Source organism: Palaemon carinicauda, chromosome 1 (genome assembly GCF_036898095.1).
Source record: "Palaemon carinicauda isolate YSFRI2023 chromosome 1, ASM3689809v2, whole genome shotgun sequence".
In the NCBI taxonomy this organism is placed as follows: Eukaryota; Metazoa; Arthropoda; class Malacostraca; order Decapoda; family Palaemonidae; genus Palaemon; species Palaemon carinicauda.
In genome coordinates, this window is record NC_090725.1 from 250,582,765 (window position 1) to 250,605,226 (window position 22,462).

The 22,462-nt window shown below is 44.1% G+C and overlaps 1 protein-coding gene across 1 annotated transcript in view; it reads left to right on the forward strand.

Moving 5' to 3' along the window:
- Positions 1 to 22,462, forward strand: part of Polr1E (RNA polymerase I subunit E) — a 151,064-nt gene that overhangs the window by 31,413 nt on the left and 97,189 nt on the right. Inside the window, exon 3 of the mRNA XM_068388998.1 lies at positions 9,889 to 10,064. Within this exon, the coding sequence (XP_068245099.1) occupies positions 9,889 to 10,064 (176 nt within the window). The remainder of the gene's footprint in view (positions 1 to 9,888; positions 10,065 to 22,462) is intronic.

Genomic DNA, 22,462 nt, shown 5'->3' on the forward strand with positions numbered 1-22,462 from the left:
GAGGTGTCTCTCTTGCTACAAAAGGGAGCGGTAGTTATAGTCCGGGACCATCAATCCCCGGGCTTCTACAACCGTCTCTTCCTGGTAGCGAAGAAGACAGGAGGTTGGAGACCGGTGCTGGACGTCAGTGCTCTCAATGCTTTTGTCACCAAGCAGACGTTCACAATGGAGACGACGAAGTCGGTCCTAGCATCGGTCAGGAAGGAAGACTGGATGGTCTCGTTGGATCTAAAAGACGCGTACTTTCATGTCCCCGTCCATCCAGACTCCCAACCTTTCCTAAGGTTCGTCTTTGGAAAGGTCGTGTATCAGTTCCAAGCCCTGTGCTTTGGCCTAAGCACGGCACCTCTTGTGTTTACCAAACTGATGAGGAATATTGCCAAATTCCTTCACTTGGCAGACATCAGAGCCTCCCTCTATTTGGACGACTGGCTTTTAAGAGCTCCGTCAAGTCGTCGCTGTCTGGAGAATCTCAGATGGACTATGGATCTGACCAAGGAATTGGGTCTCCTGGTCAATATAGAGAAGTCCCAACTCGTCCCATCCCAAACCATTGTCTATCTAGGTATGGAGATTCAGAGTCGAGCTTTTCGGGCTTTTCCGTCGGCCCCCAGGATCAGTCAAGCCCAAGAATGCATCCAGAGCATGCTGAGAAGGAACCGATGTTCAGTCAGGCAGTGGATGAGTCTAACAGGGACACTGTCATCGCTGGCCCAGTTCATCGAGTTAGGGAGACTCCACCTCCGCCCCCTTCAATATCATCTAGCTGCTCACTGGAGAAAGGACATGACACTAGAAGCGGTCTCAGTTCCTATATCCGAAGAGATGAGGTCTGCACTGACGTGGTGGAAGAACAGCATTCTTCTCAAGGAAGGTCTACCATTGGCTGTTCAGACCCCCGACCACCTTCTCTTCTCGGACGCATCGGACACGGGCTGGGGTGCGACACTGGACGGACGGGAATGCTCGGGCAAGTGGAATCAGGAGCAAAGAACTCTTCACATCAACTGCAAGGAGCTATTGGCAGTTCATCTGGCCTTGAGAAACTTCAAGTCCCTCCTTCTAGGCAAGGTGGTGGAGGTGAACTCCGACAACACTACAGCCTTGGCGTACATCTCCAAGCAAGGGGGGACTCATTCGAAGAAGTTGTTCGAGATCGCAAGGGACCTCCTCACCTGGTCAAGAGATCGAAAGATTTCGCTGGTAACGAGGTTCATTCAAGGCGACATGAATGTCATGGCAGATCGCCTCAGCCGGAAGGGTCAGGTCATCCCCACAGAGTGGACCCTTCACAAGAATGTTTGCAGCAGACTATGGGCCCTGTGGGGTCAGCCCACCATAGATCTATTCGCTACCTCGATGACCAAGAGGCTCCCGATGTATTGTTCACCGATTCCGGACCCAGCAGCAGTTCACGTAGATGCCTTTCTTCTGGATTGGTCCCATCTAGACCTGTATGCGTTCCCTCCGTTCAAGATTGTCAACAAGGTACTGCAGAAGTTCGCCTCTCACGAAGGGACACGGTTGACGTTGGTTGCTCCCCTCTGGCCCGCGAGAGAATGGTTCACCGAGGTACTGCAATGGCTAGTGGACGTTCCCAGGACTCTTCCTCTAAGAGTGGACCTTCTGCGTCAGCCGCACGTAAAGAAGGTACACCCAAGCCTCCACGCTCTTCGTCTGACTGCCTTCAGACTATCGAAAGACTCTCAAGAGCTAGAGGCTTTTCGAAGGAGGCAGCCAGAGCGATTGCCAGAGCAAGGAGGACATCCACTCTCAAGGTCTACCAGTCAAAATGGGAAGTCTTTCGAAGCTGGTGCAAGGCGAATGCAGTTTCCTCAACCAGTACCTCTGTAACGCAGATAGCTGACTTCCTTTTACATCTAAGGAATGTAAGATCACTATCAGCTCCTACGATCAAGGGTTACAGAAGCATGTTGGCAGCAGTCTTCCGCCACAGAGGCTTAGATCTTTCCACCAACAAAGATCTACAGGACCTCCTTAGGTCTTTTGAGACCTCAAAGGAGCGTCGGTTAGCCACACCAGGCTGGAACCTAGACGTGGTTTTAAAGTTCCTGATGTCAGCAAGGTTCGAACCGCTTCAATCAGCCTCTTTTAAGGATCTCACATTAAAGACTCTTTTCCTCGTTTGCTTAGCAACAGCTAAAAGAGTCAGTGAGATTCACGCCTTCATCAGGAACATAGGTTTTACATCTGAAACGGCTACATGTTCCTTGCAACTTGGTTTTTTAGCTAAAAACGAGCTTCCTTCTCGTCCTTGGCCCGGGTCGTTCGAGATCCCAAGCCTGTCCAACTTGGTTGGTAACGAACAAGAGAGAGTACTTTGCCCAGTAAGAGCTCTTAAGTACTATTTAAGACGTACAAAGCCATTACGAGGACAATCAGAAGCTTTATGGTGTTCTATCAAGAAACCTGCTTTACCGATGTCTAAGAACGCAGTTTCTTATTACATCAGGCTTTTGATTAGAGAGGCACATTCTCATCTGATGGAAGAAGACCATGCTTTGCTGAAGGTAAGGACACATGAAGTTAGAGCTGTCGCTACTTCAGTGGCCTTCAAACAGAACCGTTCTCTGCAAAGTGTAATGGATGCAACCTATTGGAGAAGCAAGTCAGTGTTCGCATCATTTTACCTTAAAGATGTCCAGTCTCTTTACGAGAACTGCTACACCCTGGGACCATTCGTAGCAGCGAGTGCAGTAGTAGGTGAGGGCTCAACCACTACATTCCCATAATCCCATAACCTTTTTTAATCTTTCTCTTGAAATACTTTTTATTGTTGTTTTTTGGGTTGTACGGAAGGCTAAGAAGCCTTCCGCATCCTGGTTGATTTGGCGGGTGGTCAAATTCTTTCTTGAGAAGCGCCTAGATTAGAGGTTGTGTTGAGGTCCTTTAGTATGGGTTGCAGCCCTTCATACTTCAGCACCTAGGAGTCGCTCAGCATCCTAAGAGGATCGCTAGGCTCAGTAAGGAAGACGTACTTAAAAAGGCAGAGTAATGGTTCAAGTCGACTTCCTTACCAGGTACTTATTTATTTTATGTTTGTTATTTTGAATAACTGCTAAAATGAAATACGGGATACTTAGCTTCTAATGTTAACATGTATGCTGGTCTCCACCCACCCCCCTGGGTGTGAATCAGCTACATGATCATCGGGTAAGATTAATATTGAAAAATGTTATTTTCCTTAGTAAAATAAATTTTTGAATATACTTACCCGGTGATCATAAATTAAAGGACCCACCCTTCCTCCCCAATAGAGAACCAGTGGGACAGAGGAGAAAATTGGTTATTTGTTGACATCGAGTACTTGAGTACCTACTTGACAGATGGCGCTGTTGATGTACACCCCCACCTGTATAGCGATCGCTGGCGTATTCCGCCCGTAGGTTTTTTCTGTCGGGCAGCAGGGATGCAGCTATATGATCACCGGGTAAGTATATTCAAAAATTTATTTTACTAAGGAAAATAACATATTTATATAAATTGGCCTATCATCACCTGTCCCCCAATAAGTCCTGCCTGCAATAAAAAGTGATGAGACAACATAGGTGTGTGTGTGAGCTGGGTAGCCTGGTAACACCCCCCCCCCCCTGCTAACTAGCGGTAGGGTGGTTACACCACGCTAAAAGTCTTATGACTAGTTTTCCAGCTTTGCCAAAAGTATAATCCTTGTGACTGCGGGGGCATAAAAAAATTAGAATAGCGCCAACGTATCTGCGTGTCGTAAGAAGCAACTAAAAGGGACGGGACGAGGGGCCTGGGAACCCCCCCTCCTGTATTATATACTTCTGTGAGACATTGAAGAGGTGGAGCTGGGGTGAGAGTGACTGCTCCCCACATGCTAGTTTTGGGGTGTCTGAATGTGTGGGGATGTAGTACGATAAAGAGTAAAAGATGTGAGATTGGAGTTATGTTTAGGAATAGAAGGATGGATATATTGGTTTTGTGTGAGACAATGTAGTGGTTTGCGGACTCTGGCCAGATATAGCACGCAGACTGCCTAGTGTCCGAATGCCAACCACACTCCAGTGTTCACACAAAAAAGGTAAAATGGTGGAAAACCAAAAATCTGAATAACAGGTCAAGAGAACTTCGCACTGGGTACCACCCCTTGATTTTATACGGGGCAAGGGGACCCCGCTAGAGCCTTACTTCCCTAATATTTATCCTGCCTTGAGCTTGCTGAATAAACAGGTCGCATGACCGTTGATTCATTTCTGGGAAAATGAGCAGTATACGTGAATAGCTTGAATCTCAGGTTAGATTTTATAAAGGAAACAAATAATACAAGACATATAATGGGTGGCTGAGAAGGGGACACAATGTTGTAAGGTACTGGAATGAAATGCTGTCTTCATAAAAACAAGAAAAATATTTATTTTGCGAAAAGGAAAAAAGTTTATATCATTCCTGAGTGAAAGAGAAAATAAACTTACAATCCTCAATGGTACACCCAGAGGGGATAGCTGAATAGCATATCCAATACAGTATAGTGACTTCCTATAGCTATGCTACAAACATCTACATATTATAGTAGATAATAAATGCCACCATGTGTACGTTGCTGTTGCCTGGGTGGTCCAATTATCTCAACAAGCAACACTACTGCTACAATAAATGCCCAGACACAAAATGTTTTCAGCAGCCAACTCTGGCAGCTACAATCATTGCCAAAATTCCCAGCTGGCGGCACAAGAAATGATCAAGCTTATTGGAGAACCCCGCAACACTGTGGTTCATTATCTGCCTGAACAGTCAGGCGGGTTAGACACTGACAACACTTAAAAGTTTGGCTGCTGCTGAAAACTTCTAGGCCACTTGATGTTCACTTGTTTCTTGGGACAAGTATGTGAAACACTATCCATGGAAACTCTGCATCAATATATGAAAAAAAACAATTACGCTGTGATTGGATAACATCGGTCAGTGATTAGAATAATCTAGTTTCATTTGCTCTTAATCTTACTCATACTGTATATTCATTAATGGAAGCTAACCATGAAGCTTACGTTGTTATATTAGTAGTACATGTAGTTATGTTTTTGCTCTCAAGTTCAGTTACATTACCATGCAGTAGCATATGCAGAACATCACTTATTCATGGCCGTACCTCTACTGTGTGACTGCAATTCTAGTTAGCCTCTTCAAGCCCTAGAAGTAGGCTGTGCATGTTGTACATTACTTTTGGCAATGTTTTCCTACCGAAGGTTTCTAGTAAGTAACAATGATTATGAGGATATATTTAACATTATCTTTGTATTAGATGTTAGTTAGCATTAGTTTGGTCAGAACATTAATCCAGTTTTGTAATCGTGACTACTGTTACACTATAGCTTCTTTTAGAATATAAATTTCATCCTACTCTCTAATGATCTAATATTATAACAAAGATAAAAGGGAAGGGTGAAGTGACTGATAGAGTGTCTGGGATTGAAAGGGGAAGAGCAAGAGAGGGTGTGGCTTTATTGCTGAGTGAATGGATAACAGGTAAAGTAGTGGAATGGAAGGAAATACCATCTAGGTTAATGTGGGTAAGGGTTAGGATGGGTAGGGAATGTTGGGCTTTTGTTAGTGCGTATGGGCCAGGTTGTGAGAAAAGTGCAGAATGAGTTCTGGAATGAATTAACTAGGTGTGTAGAAGGAATTATGCAGTTGTCATGAGTAATTCAAATGCTAGAGTGGGCGCTGGAGAGGTAGAAGGTGTCATTGGGAAGTATGGCATACCAGGTGAAAATGAGAGTTGTGAGAGACTGGTAGATGTGTGTGTTGAGCAAGAGATGGTGATAAGTTCTAGCTTTTTCAAAAAGAAAGATGAAAACAAGTATACATGGGTAAGAGTGGCAAATGGAAAAGTGGTAGAAAGGGTGTTAATGGATTATGTGATGATAACTAAAAGAATGTTTGGATGATTGAAAGACGTGCACGTGTTTAGGGATATGGATAACGGTGTATCTGATCATTTTTTGGTGGAAGGAAAAATTGTAGTAGCAAAAGAGTGGGGGGATGTAAAAGGGAGCTAGTGAGGGTTGAAGAGTTAATAAAACCAGAGGTAAAAAGTGAATATCAAGAAAGGTTGAAAATGGCATATGACAGAGTGAACGTAAGAGAAACGGGTAATTTAGAGGAGTGGAAGTTGGTGAAAGAAAATATTGTTGGGATTGCATGTGATGCGTGTGGCAAGAAGTTTGTTGGAGGCAGCATGAGGAAGGGCAGTGAATGGTGAAATGGAGTGAAGGTAAAAGTGGAAGAGAAAAAGAGGACTTTTGAAGAATGCCTGCACAGTAATAGTGGAGAGAAGTATGAAAGATATAGAGAGAAAAATGTGGAAGTAAAGCGCAAGGTAATTGAGGCAAAGAGGGCGGTTGACCTGAGGTGGGGTCAGGGATTTGGTCGTTCATATGAAGAGAATCAGAAGTAATTTTGGAAAGAAGTGAAGAGAGTGAGGAAGGCTGGTTCAAGAATTGAAGAGACAGTGAAAGATGGAAATGGTAGGTGGTTAAAAGAAGAGGAGGCAAGGAAAAGGTGGGCGGAATATTTTGAAAGTTTACTGAATGTTCAAGATAATAGGGAGGCAGATATAATGGCTGTTGCAGGTGATGAGGTGCCAGTGATGGGAGATGAGAATGAGAGAGAGATTACAAGAGAGGAAGTGAGGAGAGCACTAGATGGAATGAGAGTAGGAAAAGCATCTGGTATGGATGGTGTGAGAGCTGAGATGTTGAAGGAAGGGGGTGTGACTGTACTTGAATGGTTGGTGAGATTGTTTAATATATGTTTTGTGTTGTCAATGGTACCAGTAGATTGGGTTTGTGCATGTATTGTACCACTATACACTAAGGGTAAGGGAGATGTGCATGAGTGTTGTAATTCGAGGGTATTAGTTTGTTGAGTGTAGTTGGAAAAGTGTATGGTAGAGTACTGATTAATAGGATTAAGGATAAAACAGAGAATGCAATCTTAGAAATACAGGATGGTGTTAGAAGAGGTATGAATTAGATTTTTAGTTAGGCATATATGCGAAAAATATTTAGCAAATGGTACTGAGGTGTATGTTGTGTTTATGGATCTGGAGAAAGCGTATGATAGAATTGATAGGGAAGCGATGTGGAATGTGATAAGGGTATATGGAATTGGTGGAAGGTTGTTGCAAGCAGTGAAAAGTTTCTACAAAGGTAGTAAATCGTGTGTTAGGATAGAAAATGAAGTGAGCGATTGGTTTCCGGTGAGAGTGGGGCTGAGATGTGTGATGTCACCATGGGTGTTTAACTTGTATGTTGATGGAGTGGTGAGAGAGGTGAATGCTCGAGTGCTTGGATGATGATTGAAACTGGTAGACGAGAATGATCATGTATGGGAGTTAAATCAGTTGATGTTTGCAGATTATACTGTACTGTTTGCAGACGCGGAAGAGGAGCTTGGCTGATTAGTGACAAAATTTGGAAGGGTATGTGAGAGAAGGAAGTTGAGAGTTAATGTGGTTAAGAGTAAGGTTATGAGATGTACTAGAAGGAAAGGTGGTGCAAGGTTGAATGTCATGTTGAATGGAGAGCTACTTGAGGAGGTGGATCAGTTTAAGTACTTGGGGTCTGTTGTTGCAGCAAATGGTGTAGTGGAAGCAGATGTACCTCACCGAGTGAATGAAAACTGCAAAGTGTTGGAGGGCAGTGGAGGGAGTGATAAAGAATAGAAGGTTAGGCATGAATGTAAAGAGAGTTCTGATGAGAAAGTGATTGTACCAACTGTGATGTATGGATCGGAGTTGTGGGGAATGAAAGTGACGGAGAGACAGGAATTCAATGTGTTTGAGATGAAGTGTCTAAGGAGTATGGCTGGTGTATCTCGAGTAAATAGGATTAGGAATGGGTGTAAGAAATGAGTTAGCAGCTCGAGTGGATATGAATGTGTTGAGGTGGTTTGGCCATGTTGAGAGATTAGAAAATGGCTGTCTGTTAAAGATGATGATGATTGCAAGAGTTGATGGGAGAAGTACAATAGGAAGGCAAGGTTTGGGTGGATGGATGGAATGAAGAAAGCTCTGGGTGATAGAAGGATAGATGTAAGAGAGGCAAGAGAGCGTGCTAGAAATGGGAATGAATGGCGAGCGATTGTGACGCAGTTCCGGTAGCCCCTGCTGCTTCCTCCGGTCGCCTTGGATGATCGCGGAGGTAGCAGTAGAAGGGGATTCAGCGTTAGGAAGCTTTATCTGCAGTGGATAACGGGGGAGGGTGGGCTGTGGCACCCTAGCAGTACCAGCCAAACTCAGTTCGAGTCCCTTGTCAGGCTAGGAGGAACGTAGAGAGGAAAGGTCTCCTTTTTTTCGTTTGTTTGATGTCAGCTACCCCCCAAAATTGGGGAAAGTGCCTTGATATATGTATGTATAATCCTTATAAATAGCTATAGGTTTCTATCGTTAGGAAAAATACAAATTACTTTTAAAATTTTGGGATAGGTGTTCTAGCTATACAAAACTTAATATCACCTCAACCACCCCACAATTCATAGGCCCAAGGTCAAAAGTGAATGTATAACTGACTGTCAGGTGGGAAACCATCTGTCAGTATTCATCATCATCATCATCTACTCCTATTGATGCAAAGGGCCTCTTCTTGGTCCTCAGCCATGTAGGTCTGGGTCTTCCAACTTTTCTAGTGCCTTGTGGAGTCGAGCTGAATGTTTGGTGAACTAATCTGTCGTGGAGAGTGCGAAGAGCTTGCTCAAATCATCTCCATCTACCCCTCATCATGATCTCATCCACATATGGCACTCGAGTAAGCTCTCTTATAGTTTCATTTCTAATCCTGTCTTGCCGTTTAACCTTATTACCCCCAAGCTATTTGGAACTTTCCAACCTTTAACCCCCAGGCAGTTTCTTTTTCAAGCACATTTTGCAATATGTTTTTTTTCTTTTAAATTGCGGTAACAGACACTTAATTTTCGTCATAGAGAGGTCAGGTTGGTCTCATTATTTTGGAAAATACCTGAAGTTTCTCATGAAGTTATGAAAAATATGCAAAAAAAATTTATCTAACAGTTTTTTGCAAGGACGTACCGGTACGTCCATGGGGGTAAAGGGATGAGTTTTGTGAAACGTACCAGTACGTCCATTGGGGGTAAAAGGGTCAACTCCCAATATCCTTCTGAGGCTTTTGATTTCAAATCTACTAAATCTATTGGAGATTGTTTCATTGTTATACCATGACTCATGTCCATAGAGTAATAACGATCTCACTAATGTGATACATACAGTAGTCTGGTTTTTATATGTAATTTCAGGCGATTTGATTTCCAAATTTTACTTAATCTAGCCATTGTCTGATTTGATTTTTTTAATCTTTCACTAAACTCTGATTCTAAAGACCCTGTATTGGAGATCCTAGTTCCTAAATACTTAAATGATTCTACCTCATTAATCTTTTCTAATCTTTTCTCCTTCCAATGGTATTTCATCTTCCATTGCATACTCATCATCTCTGTCTTTTTTCTATTTATTTTCAGCTCAACCTCGTATGATATTTCATGCATTCTGGTAAGCAAGCATTGCAAATCCTGTGGTGTTCTGCTAACAGGAGCAGCATCATCAGCATACTCTCGATCTGCTAAATTCCTATCTAATTATTGTTAGTATTAGAAATAACTTATTAGATTTTTGAAGGCTGTTCCAGCTCTGCTGAAATCATACTTTTATTAAAGGCCCTAGATTTTTATAGTTATGAAAACTACAAATTGCAGTACAGTACTTATAATACTTGTGGTTTTAAAGGCTGAGAGGTTTGTTTACACATAGGAACAATTATGATTTAGTTTTTTTTATTGTATAATGCTTATTGGTTGAAGATATGATTTTTTATCTTATATTTTGACTTTTAGGCAAAATGAAGCTTATCGAAACAAGTTCGTTTACCCTTCAGCCAAAAGTATCATTTGAGAAGGAAACAACTGATTCTGTGGTGGAAGAAACTTACCAAGATAAGGTTGAAAGGATATCAACACAATTTGGTAGTAAGAGGGCTAAACAATATGTGAAACAAAAGCTACTTAATCAGGCAAGTGCAGATTTTTTCTTGGTGTAATCCTGGTTGTGAAGATTTATCATAAATTTCTAAAGTAATTTGTATTTATTTATTTCAATCTCCCATGATATTTGTATTGGATTTTCTCCAGAAGCCTGGTTTATTTAACACAAACCCATAAAATTTTAAGAATTTAAGAGTTTTTTCCAGTTTCTTTAGCTTACACTGATACGTGCCCTTAACAAACGAATATAGACCTCTAGCGGGAAGTGGTCGGAAGCCCGGGTTTTAGCATTTGGAAGTAGATTTTCACATCCATTTTCATCACAGTTGCGTTCACATACCGATTGTTTACTTTCTTAGATTGTTTACTTACTGCTCAATGTATCTTCCCCTGGTTTAGTTAGCAGTTATTGCCTGAAATATACACAGCCATAATTTGTAAGGGTTCATGATACACATTTCCTTCGTGTATCATGTTGGCGGTAATACTGTGATTTAAATATTGTTGTGAAGTGTCTTTCACTCTTGATACTTCTCATGGAAAAGTATTTGCAATGGTTGAACAAGGAAACTTCCTGTTAATTCAGGGGAGAAGCCAGGGAAGACTAGAGTCGTTGGTTTTAATGGGGATGACGATATTGACACACCTCCACCTTTAACAAGTAAACTCGGCCATCTTTTGATCGTGATGAGCTTCATAAGCTCTTGCTATTAATTTCTTCCTTTGTTAAACTTCAAGGGTCCAGAGAATCCTTCCTTTTCTTTGTAATATGGGTCCTTATTAAACCATGGCCCAACCTAACCTAATCCATATATATATATATATATATATATATATATATATATATATATATATATATATATATGTATATGTGTGTATATGTATATGTATATGTATATGTATATATATATATATATATATATATATATATATATATATATATACCAGACCAAGACTGGACCCCTATAGGCCTTCTCCTTTATTTAAGATAGGCAAAGGCTAGGAGAAGGAAAACTCCAAAATTAAACCAAACAAGACCCCAACGGCGGAGCTTCCCAGCGCTGGCGGAAGAGGGCAATGCCTGTCGGGCAGGCAACAAGGCGGGCCTTGACATAACAAGAACCCGGCAGCCCGATGCAACCAACATCGGAGAAGCCGCCTGTCTCATATGTCTTGAGCCGCGGTGAAAACGGTGTGGGCCAAGTGTGTGTGCGTGGCCGTTGCAAAGCCACGACCACCCAAAACAATATACCCAGCTACTGGCATTCTGTCGTTTCCTCCACCCTTCTTCATCTCTTTCTCACCATCATCATCATCATCACCACCACCAAGTCCTGAGGCGACAGCACCATGGGTGAAGGGGGCAGGCCTGGATAGCTGGAAGTCCTTAGCCCACGACTGCACTCAGGCGGCGAGTCTAAGATTCAGTCGCTCTCTGATGACGGTGCCGTGACACCAGAGTTCGGCAGCTGGACCCGTGACTGGGCTGGCCTATTGAAGACACCGCAGCCCACCCTACATGGGGAGGCCCCTAGAAAAGGTGGGGTTAACATCGGACACGTCAAACCCGTCTGGTCATCTCACTGCGGCTGGCGGACATCCCACTAATGCGGTCGAAACAACAAGAAAAAAATATTAACCTTAGGTGCGTGGAACATCCGCACCCTCCAAGACGTGACGAACACCAACCGCCTGGAACGACGTACAGCCCTCGTCTGCAAGGAGCTAGCCCGCTTTAATGTTGATGTAGCGGCTTTTAGCGAGACCAGACTACCCGAAGAGGGCAACATCAGGGAAGCTGGAACAGGCTACACCATCTTCTGGAAAGGTAAGGCCCTAGAGGAGCCTCGCATCCACGGTGTCGGCTTCACCATCCGTTCCCAGCTAGTGCAGCAGCACAACCTTGCTCCCAAGGCCATCAGTGAGCGCCTGATGACTGTCTGCATCCCCATCACGCGGGACAGACACCTCACCCTGATCTCTGTCTACGCCCCGACTATGACCTCAACCAATGATGACAAAGCTGCCTTCTGCACCCAGCTCGACCGCACCATCCAGGCAGTGCCCGCCAATGACAAGCTCGTTGTGCTTGGCGACTTTAATGCCCGAGTAGGCAAAGACCATCGCCTGTGGGAGGGAATCATCGGCCGCCATGGCATTGGAAATTGCAACGCCAATGGCCAACTCCTACTGGGTCTGTGTGCAGAACACCAACTTGTGGTAACCAACACCATCTTCCAGTTACCAAAGCGACAAAAGACCACATGGAGACACCCACGGTCTAAACACTGGCACACCCTGGACTACGTCCTGACCAGAGCCAGAGACCGAGGAGACGTCCGCATCACCCGATCCATGCCCGGAGCGGACGACTGCTGGACGGACCACAGACTCCTCATCTCCTGACTCTCCATGACGACCCTACTACCACCCAGAAGGGTACCTGACAGCGTACCACAAAAACGCTTTGATTGTAGTAAGCTCCGCAACCCACAGGTGGCACAGAACTACAAGGAGGCCTGCGAACAACACCTCGCAGACCCCGTGGGTCAGGCCACTGTTGAGCACCACTGGACCACCCTCAGAAATGCCATGGCTCGTGCCGCGGAGGAAACACTAGGCTACACCACCAAGAAACTGCAGGATTGGTTTGATGAGAATGATGCTACCATCTCTCTTCTCATTGAAACCAAACGACAAGCACGCCTGACTTTGGAAAACCAACCAACAGCAGCTAACAAATGTGCTCACAAGGTGGCTGAAGCTGGTTGCCAAAGAGGGATCCGTGAAGCCCAGAACACCTGGTGGCAAAGAAAAGCTGCAGAAATACAGAGTTTCGCTGACCAACGTGACCTGCGCAGCTTCTATGCAGCAACAAAGGAAATATTCGGTCCCACACGGTCATCAGTGGGCAGCCTGAAGGACGCGGATGGGGCCACGACCATCACCGACAGCGAGGGCATCCTGGCCAGGTGGAGGTCTCAACACCCCAGACGATCTCCTGCGAATGACTCCGCAGCATCCCGTCCGTCACTGGATGGCACTACCACCCTCCATCCATGACTTCAACAAGGCCCTGCAGCGCATGAAGCCTGGCAAAGCCCCAGGGCCAGACAACATCCCGTTGGAGCTCCTCACTCACGGTGGCCCCAGTTTGAGGAACCGTTTGGTGCTCCTTATACTGAAAATATGGGAGACCAAGACCCTCCCCAGTGACTTCCGCGATGCAAACATTGTTACTATCTTCAAGAAGGGAGACAGGGAGAACTGTAACAACTACCGGGGAATATCACTACTAAGCATCGCGAGTAAGATTTTCGCTCGGATTCTCCTTGACCGCCTCCTTATTCTTGCAGAAGACGTCCTGCCAGAGTCCCAGTGCGGCTTTCGACCTTCCCGCGGGACCATAGACATGATCTTCTGTGCGCGACAACTACAAGAGAAGAGCCTCAAACAACAACAGCCCATAATGTTCATCTTCTGGGATTTGAAAAAGGCCTTCGACAAAGTACCTCGACCTGCCATGTGGGCTGTCCTCAAATGATATGGCTGCCCACCCGATTTTGTCAAGCTGGTGCGTGCCCTCCATGACGGAATGGTTGGGAGAGTCTGCCACCAGAACTCTCTTTCAGACCCATTCCCCATCAACGGCGGCCTGAAGCAGGGCTGTGTTCTGGCCCCAACGTGTTTCTTGCTATACACCGCAGCAATGCTCAATGAGATTCCCCCAGACATACCCTCAGTCGACCTACGTTTCCGCATGGATGGAGGCGCTTTCAACCTCGCTAGACTCCGCACCAGAACCAAGACCACCTTGTATGCAGTGCGAGAACTGCAGTATGCTGACGACAATGCCACCCCAGGTCAGACGGCAGAGGGCCTGCAGTCGTTAGCTGATGCACACAATTCTGCCTACGAACGTTTTGGGATGCAAGTCAACATCCACCAGGACTGATGCTCCCAAACTTCAATACCACAGTGAATGACCAACCGTTAGAACAGGTGGACCAGTTCTCCTACCTAGGGAGCATCCTAACATCAGCTCCCACAAGCAAAAAGGACGTGGAGAACAGGATCAGGGCAGCCCACTCCGCCTTTGGCCGACTCAACTGCCGCGTATTTAACAACCACGCACTGACAATGACCACCAAAATAATGGTGTTCAGGGCAGTAGTCCTCTCCACGCTCCTGTGTGCATGTGAAACATGGACGCTATATAGAAACGATATTAAAAACTTAGAACGCTTCCAACAAATGAAACTGAGGCAGATCTTGAAAATCCCCTGGGAGAGCCACACCACCAGCATTGAAGTCTTAGAACGTGCCTCGCTGACCAGCGTGGAGGCCACCATCATCCACCACTGCCTCCGCTGGATAGGACACGTGCATAGGATGGATCCATCTAGGCTCACAAAGAAAATATTCTACGGAGAACTGACTCAGGGCACCAGACCACGAGGAGCCCCGAAAATGCGTTATAAAGATCAACTAAAGCGCACCCTGGCTCTAACTGACATCGATCCTTCCTCATGGGAAGAAACAGCCAGGGACAGGAAAACCTGGAGGAGTACAGTACACCATGGCACCATGGACTTCGAGGAGAGGAGGAGACAAAATGAGGAGGCTAGGAGGAGAAGGAGAGAGCGATTAGAACAGCCCCGCCCACCACCTACCCTCCCTTGTGAACACTGTCCGCGACTCTTCCACCACAGACTAGGACTTAACAGCCACATCAGACATAAGCACCCACCCCATAGATAGGAGCCTGATGGCTAACGACAGAACCCAATACTCGGACACAAGTGGGTGCCGATGACGACGATATATATATATATATATATATATATATATATATATATATATATATATATATATATATGTATATATATATATATATATGTATATATATATATATATATATATATATATATATATATATACACACAGTAAGGTCCCGAATTTTGCGAGAATTTTGTCGATAAATGACCTCGTATAAATGGAAAATCGCATACTTTGAAACACACCTAACAGAAATAATTCCATTGGGGCCATGGCAACCAGCAACTTGCCTATTCAAACGTGTTTACTACCCATTTCCAATACTTTCTATGTACTATACTGCATCTTTTTTATAATGTCAAATTGTTCTTGTAAATAAATCAAACATTTAATATGCTTTAAAGTTCTAATAACTTGAAAAAAGGTTAAAATCAAAACCAGGATGGGTGTAAACACCATACATTTCCCGTTATAACACGACCCAAAATACAGACAAATTTTAATGTTTGTCATATCTATTGTATAAGACAACTGGTGAATAGCAAAACCATCACTCTATAGACTAGCTTTTGTTGTATCATTGAAAATCCAGTTTTAAATATTTAACTTAGCCGGTGAATATATAATAGCTGCAACTCTGCGGCTCGACAGAAAACACACTCAAAAACTCGCGAGCGATCGCTATGAAGGTTGCGGGTGTGCCCACCAGCGCCACTATCGGCCAGATACCACTCTTGCATGTAAACAAACCCTTCAATTCTTCTCTGTCGACGTTGACGACAAGACGTATCAATACTCGCTGTAGAACCTGGAGTTTTCTCAACATATTTGGTGAAGTACTTCATTTTGGTTTGAGCTTTCGCGGTGCAAGTGTTTTATCTTCATCTTAAATCTTGAACTCGTTTTTGGATAGATTTAATTTTTGATGACAAGAGAGAGAGTATGGACTTTCTTTGACTTTTAAATGGCCGACCCTTCCCTTAGACGGAAGTGTGTTTTAGGCTTTTAGCAATTATCTTATCACGTTATAAATTAATTATAGATTTTCCTCTATATATTTTATATCTCAACCGCCTTTATTAGGCCTCTTCGATTAGCTTTCCATTTATAATAAACATCAAAATAAATTTTAATGATTTGTTTATATGCGACCTTTCTTGAGAGTAGGCGGTCCTAACTTGGAAACCGAAGTTAAACAACGTTGAGCCCTTTTAAATCGTAAATAACTTTTACAGAGCTAATGATTTAAAACTTATTAAATGAAATATTTTTAGTAAATATTTTATGATAGTTTTTTTTCTTTGAATAGTCTTCGTACTGTTTCAAAGATGAACTAACGTTTAGTTTATTTATGCTACGCAGTTTGCGCTCTATCGTTACGATAGAGAGAGAGAGTATCACGGTTTCACTTTGCAGAAAGAGTAAATCGATTCTGACGTTTTGTTCTTTTTTCTTTCAAAGCTTAAATGTTTTAAAGACTATTTTAAAGGAACTTTTAATTGAAAAACCTTTCAGTTTTTTCCTTTGGTCAAATAACCTGTTTATTGATGAAAGGTAAGTGGGCTCTTCTCTTCGGTGCGAAATCAAGAGAGAGAGAGATAGAGACGGAGAGAGAGAGAGGAGAGAGAACGTTCCGATCTTTATCTCGTCCCAAGCGAGTAACGTTGTTCTCGAGTTACTCTCGTCCCTAGTCTCTGTACGGGGAGAAAGGATAAAACGTTTTTAGTTTTTATTCTCGTCCCAAGGCACTGTACGGTGAGAGATTGAAAACGTAGTTTTGAATGAACTAGTGTTTAGTCTCTTCCCCAGCCACTGATTTTTTTATCTTAAAATATGTTTACTGTTTTTTGCTGGTATTAATGTGCTTACATTATACGACTGATTTCGCAATTACAACCTTTTGATGAGGGTAGAATTGCGTGCATCAGGTAGAAATCAGTTTTATTCATACCTAATGTGAATTGTTAAAAAATTCGATTTCAGTGAAATAAGTGCAAAACAGAAAATCGTAGTGATAAAGTGATATTGCGCAAAGTGTTATCAGTGTTGCGACCGAGGGTTCGTCTGTTCGTGCCTGTCGTTCGCCTAGTCCGGGACCTCTTGCAAGCTCCCAAGCCCAGGGGAGAAGTAATGTCGTACGACTTATGGGTTCGAGAGGCCTTGATCAGCGAACAGACGTTCCCTCTATGGTATCAGGTGTATCTTACCAAGATCACCCCTACCATAAGGCGAGAGAGACGATTTTCTCCTCGTCATCCGAAGGCTTTTCGCATAAGAAACCGTGGAACAAGGTTTCGAGGCCCTTTAAGCGAAAGTCAGTCCTTTCAGGACAGGTCCAGCGTCCTGGTTTTAACTATTAGGACAGCTCTGACCCTATGCAGTCATCGGAAGACTGCTCGCCGCCTAAACAAAAGCGTAACACAGACTCCGAGAGTCTTTTTGTAGGCAAGGTTTTGCGGTCACTGACGTTACCCTCGTCTCTTACCGCAACCATTCCCGTTGATCCTAATGGGTTGTACGGCAAGACATGCAGAATAAGCTTGCCTCCCTTATGGAAGACTATTCTGCCGATAAGTCCGTTGAGCCTAGCCGTTTATCTCATCGAGATCCTGGCCTTCAGCCACCCTAACGTTCCTTTGTGCGTCCTGTTGACGTTGGCGTAGCCAAGTCACGTCAGTCAGGTTGTTTAGAACCACACTCGATGCGGTCTCGTGTGGATTTTCAGCCACATTTGGACGTTAGGCCACTTGCTGATGCTCCTGTTGACGTTCAGGACGTTCGCCAACAATCGGAGTTGACTTGTTTTGACGCTGAGCGTCAACCTCCGCATTCTAGAGTTGTTTAGACTGCTCAGTCTAGGCGGTCAAAGCAGTCTCGAGTGGACGCTGTGCGTCCTCACGCACCTGTTGTTGTTGACAGTTCACAGACTGTCAAGCAGTTACATGACGTTGCGTCCTGGTCCGCTACTAATGCACCAGTGCGTGTGGACTCTGCTTGTAAAGCATTGCCACCACGGTAGGTCTCTCCCTTGCTTGAGACTCGGCTATTGTCGGACAAGGTTCCTTCAGATGAGGAAGTTGCTGTTCCCCCTCCTACTGATATTCCCTTGAGGACTCTGTCAGACGGAGAGGAGCCTAAAGCTGCTTAGCCCTCTATGGACTTTAAATAAATCATGCTGATTTTTAAGGATCTTTGTCCGGATCTTTTTGTAACTGCTGCTCCTCGTTCGCCTAAACGTCAGAGCTTACACTAGGCCTAGCTACTTCGAAGCCGTTGTTTTATAAGCTAGTGCTCTCTCGCTCTTCTAAGAGAGCTTTACGTTTGCTAGGCGACTGGTTTATCACCAGGAGGAGTTTGGGGGATACAGCCTTTGCTTTCCCTTCTTTTAAACTGGCTTATAGAGCGAGAGTCTGATATGACACGAGAGAAGTTCTCGGCTTGGGAGTTCCTGCCTCTGCCCAGATAGACTTCTCAAACCTCACAGACTCTCCCTGGCGCCTGGCCATGAGACGCTCCAAGATTTTACAGGTCGACTTCAGAGCTATTTTCGAGCCTTTGAAGTTTTGCTGTACAATTATGTCATGCATAAACAAGGCTTTCAGGGATGGCTCCAATGATCTGACAGCCACGTTCTCTGCAGGAACAAGTCCCTCAGGGATGGCTCCAATGATTTGGCAGCCATGTTCACTGCAGGAGTATGTAAGAGGCAAGTGCGCTCAATGTGTTCATTGTCAAGACAAACTTCACGATGAAGTCTACCAGGCTGTCTTGACAGCATTTATGGAAGGCGACTGGATGGTCTCTCTCGACCTTCAGGAGGCATACTTCCACATTCCTATACACCCGGATTCCCAACCGTTTCTGAGGTTTGTTTACAGGAATGTGGGGTACCAGTTTCGAGCCCTGTGCTTTGGCCTCAGTCCTGCGCCTCTCGTGTTTACGAGGCTCATGAGGAATGTGGCAAAATCCCTCCATCTATCGGGGATCCGAGCCTCCCTGTACTTGGACGACTGGCTTCTCAGAGCATCGTCCAGTCTTCGCTGTCTGCAGGATCTACATTGGACGTTGAGTCTGGCCAGGGAGTTGGGACTTTTGGTCAACCTAAAAGTCCCAACTGATCCCATCCCAGATTATTCTATATTTGGGGATGGAGATTCGCAGTCAAGCCCTGCTCGAAGTCCAACTAATGCTGAAACGAAACGTTTATTCAGTTAGGAGTTGGAACAGTCTCGTAGGGACTCTCTCATCCCTGGAGCAGTTTGTCTCACTAGGGAGACTACACCTTCTGCCTCTCCGGTTCCATCTAGCCTCTCACTGGAACTATGACAAGACATTAGAGACGGTATCATTCCCAGTCTCCGAACCAGTAAAGGCATGCCTGAAATGGTGGGACAGCAATATCAGTCTGAGAGAGGGACTATCCCTAGCAGTCAAGAACCCAAACCACGTGTTGTCCTCAGACGCGTCGGATTTGGGTTGGGGTGCGACACTGGACGGTAGGGAATGCTCGGGTCTGTGGACCTCAAGTCAGAAGAGCATGCACATCAACGGCAAGGAGCTATTAGCAGTCCACTTGGCCTTGATGATATTAGAAAGCTTCTTCGAAACTAAGTGGTAGAGGTCAACTCAGACAACACCACAACTTTGGCGTACATCTCCAAGCAAGGAGGCACACACTCCTTCACGCTGCTCGAGATCGCAAGGGACCTTCTCTTATGGTCAAGAATTCGAGGCATCTCCCTGTTGACGAGATTCATCCAGGGGGACTTGAACGTCTTGGCAGACTGTCTCAGTCGGAGGGGTCAGGTGATACCCACGGAATGGACCCTCCACAAGGACGTGGGCAAGAGTCTTTGGGCTACTTGGGGTCAACCCACCATAGACCTCTTTGCCTCCTCGTTGACCAAAAGGTTACCAATCTATTGCTCTCCAGTCCTAGATACAGAAGCAATCTACATAGACGCGTTTCTACTGGATTGGTCTTTTCTGGACTTATATGCATTCCCACCATTCAAGATAGTCAACAAGGTACTGCAGAAGTTCGCCTCTCACGAAGGGACAAGGTTGACGTTGGTTGCTACCCTCTGGCCCGCGAGAGAGTGGTGCACCGAGGTACTTCAATGGCTGGTAGACTTTCCAAGAAGTCTTCCTCTAACGGTAGATCTGTTACGTCAGCCCCACGTAAAGAATGTCCATCAAAGCCTCCCCGCTCTTCGTCTGACTTCCTTCAGACTATCGAAAGACTCTCAAGAGCTAGAGGCTTTTCGAAGGAGGCAGCCAGTGCGATTGCAAGAGCTAGGAGAGCTTCTACCATTAGAGTATACCAGTCGAAGTGGGAAGTCTTTCGAGACTGGTGCAAGTCAGCATCTGTGTCCTCGTCCAATACCTCTGTAGCCCAAATCGCAGATTTTCTTTTACATCTGAGAAAGGTTCACTCCCTTTCAGCTCCCACGATTAAGGGCTACAGGAGCATGTTGGCTTCGGTCTTTCGACATAGAGGCTTAGATCTTTCCAACAATAAAGATCTCCAAGATCTCCTTAAGTCTTTCGAGACCTCTAAGGAACGTCGTTTGGCAACTCCTGGATGGAACTTAGACGTGGTCCTAAGGTTCCTCATGTCAGACAGGTTTGAGCCATTACATTCAGCCTCCCTGAAGGATCTCACCCTCAAGACACTTTTCCTAGTGTGCTTGGCTTGGGCTAAAAGGGTCAGTGAACTTCATGCCTTCAGTAAGAACATCGGCTTTTCTACAGAAAAAAGCCACTTGTTCACTTCAACTTGGTTTCCTGGCCAAAAAATGAACTGCCTTCTCGTCCTTGGCCTAAATCTTTTGATATTCCTTGCTTATCAGAGATCGTAGGCAACGAACTGGAAAGAGTATTATGTCCTGTTAGAGCTCTTAAGTTCGATTTAGCTCGTACTAAGTCATTACGAGGTAAATCTGAGGCATTATGGTGCTCAGTTAAGAAACCTTCATTGCCTATGTCAAAGAATGCTTTGTCATATTTTATCAGATTTTTTTAATACGAGAAGCTCATTCTCACTTGAATGAGAAAGACCGATGTTTGCTTAAGGTTAAGACGCACGAAGTTAGATCTATAGCAACCTCCGTGGCCTTCAAGCAAAATAAATCTCTGCAAAGTATTATGGACGCGACTTTTTGGAGAAGCAAGTCAGTGTTCGCGTCATTTTACTTAAAAGATGTCCAGACTCTTTACGAGGACTGCTACACACTGGGTCCATTCGTTGCAGCGAGTGCAGTAGTGGGTGAGGGTTCTACCACTACATTACCCTAATTCCAATATCCTTTTTAATCTGTCTCTTGAAATGTTTTTAATATTGTTTTTTTGGGTTGTACGGAAGGCTAAGAAGCCTTTCGCATCCTGATTGATTTGGCGGGTGGTCAAAGTCATTTCTTGAGAGCGCCCAGATTAAGGGTTTGATGAGGTCCTGTTGTATGGGTTGCAGCCCTTAATACTTCAGCTCCTGGGAGTCTTTCAGCATCCTAAGAGGATCGCTGGGCTTCGTGAGGAAGACAGACTTATAAGGCAGAGTAATCGTCTAAGTCAACTTCCTTACCAGGTACCTATATATTTTGGTTTTATTATATTGATAACTGTCAAAAACTCTTAGCTTATACGCTGTAAACTTAATTAACTCTGGTCTCTACCCACCGCCTTGGGTGTGAATCAGCTATTATATATTCACCGGCTAAGTTAAATATTTAAAAATGATATTTTAATTATAAAATAAATTTTTGAATATTCTTACCCGGTGAATATATAAATTAAAGGCCCTCCCTTCCTCCCCAATAGAGACGCAGCGGGACGAGAAGAATTGAAGGGTTTGTTTACATGCAAGAGTGGTATCTGGCCGATAGTGGCGCTGGTGGGCACACCCGCAACCTTCATAGCGATCGCTCGCGAGTTTTTGAGTGTGTTTTCTGTCGAACCGCAGAGTTGCAGCTATTATATATTCACCGGGTAAGTATATTCAAAAATTTATTTTATAATTAAAATATCATAATTATCAAAATAAAGGCGATTTTATATCATTCATTTCCTAAACACGTCAAAAAGCACAATAAAAACGACAACCAATGTTTTGTTTACGTTTATCTCTGATTATAACGAAGAAACAGACGCATTTACACATCTGTGTATAGGTTAGTTTTGCATCGACAGCAATCTTACCAAGTATTGATTATATGTCGATTTTTCTATTATATGTGCCAGTGTTCTACTTAATTTTTCTTAGAACTTCCAAATAAATTAAATGAATGCCATTCATATAATGTTATGTTTTTCTTTATGACACCGCCTGAAACGGAAACCTTCCATTCGTTTACTGTACGCTCCATCTTCGATCATAATAAACAAACGTAGGCATTAAACACGCATGATCAAAGAGATAGATAATGATGTTAAAAGCTTTTAGTAAATATGTTATTACAATTATTATTTACCATATTTGTATAAATTCCTACATACGTAGCAAAGCAGGAAAACTATTTTTTCTTTTTGCGTTTAATCAACGATAACAAACTCCCGCTAATGACAGAATGATAATTTACGATAATTCTAAACTGGTACTAAAGATGATTGTCCATTCCATATCCAAAATACTTTTCCTAACTTTAGTTATAAG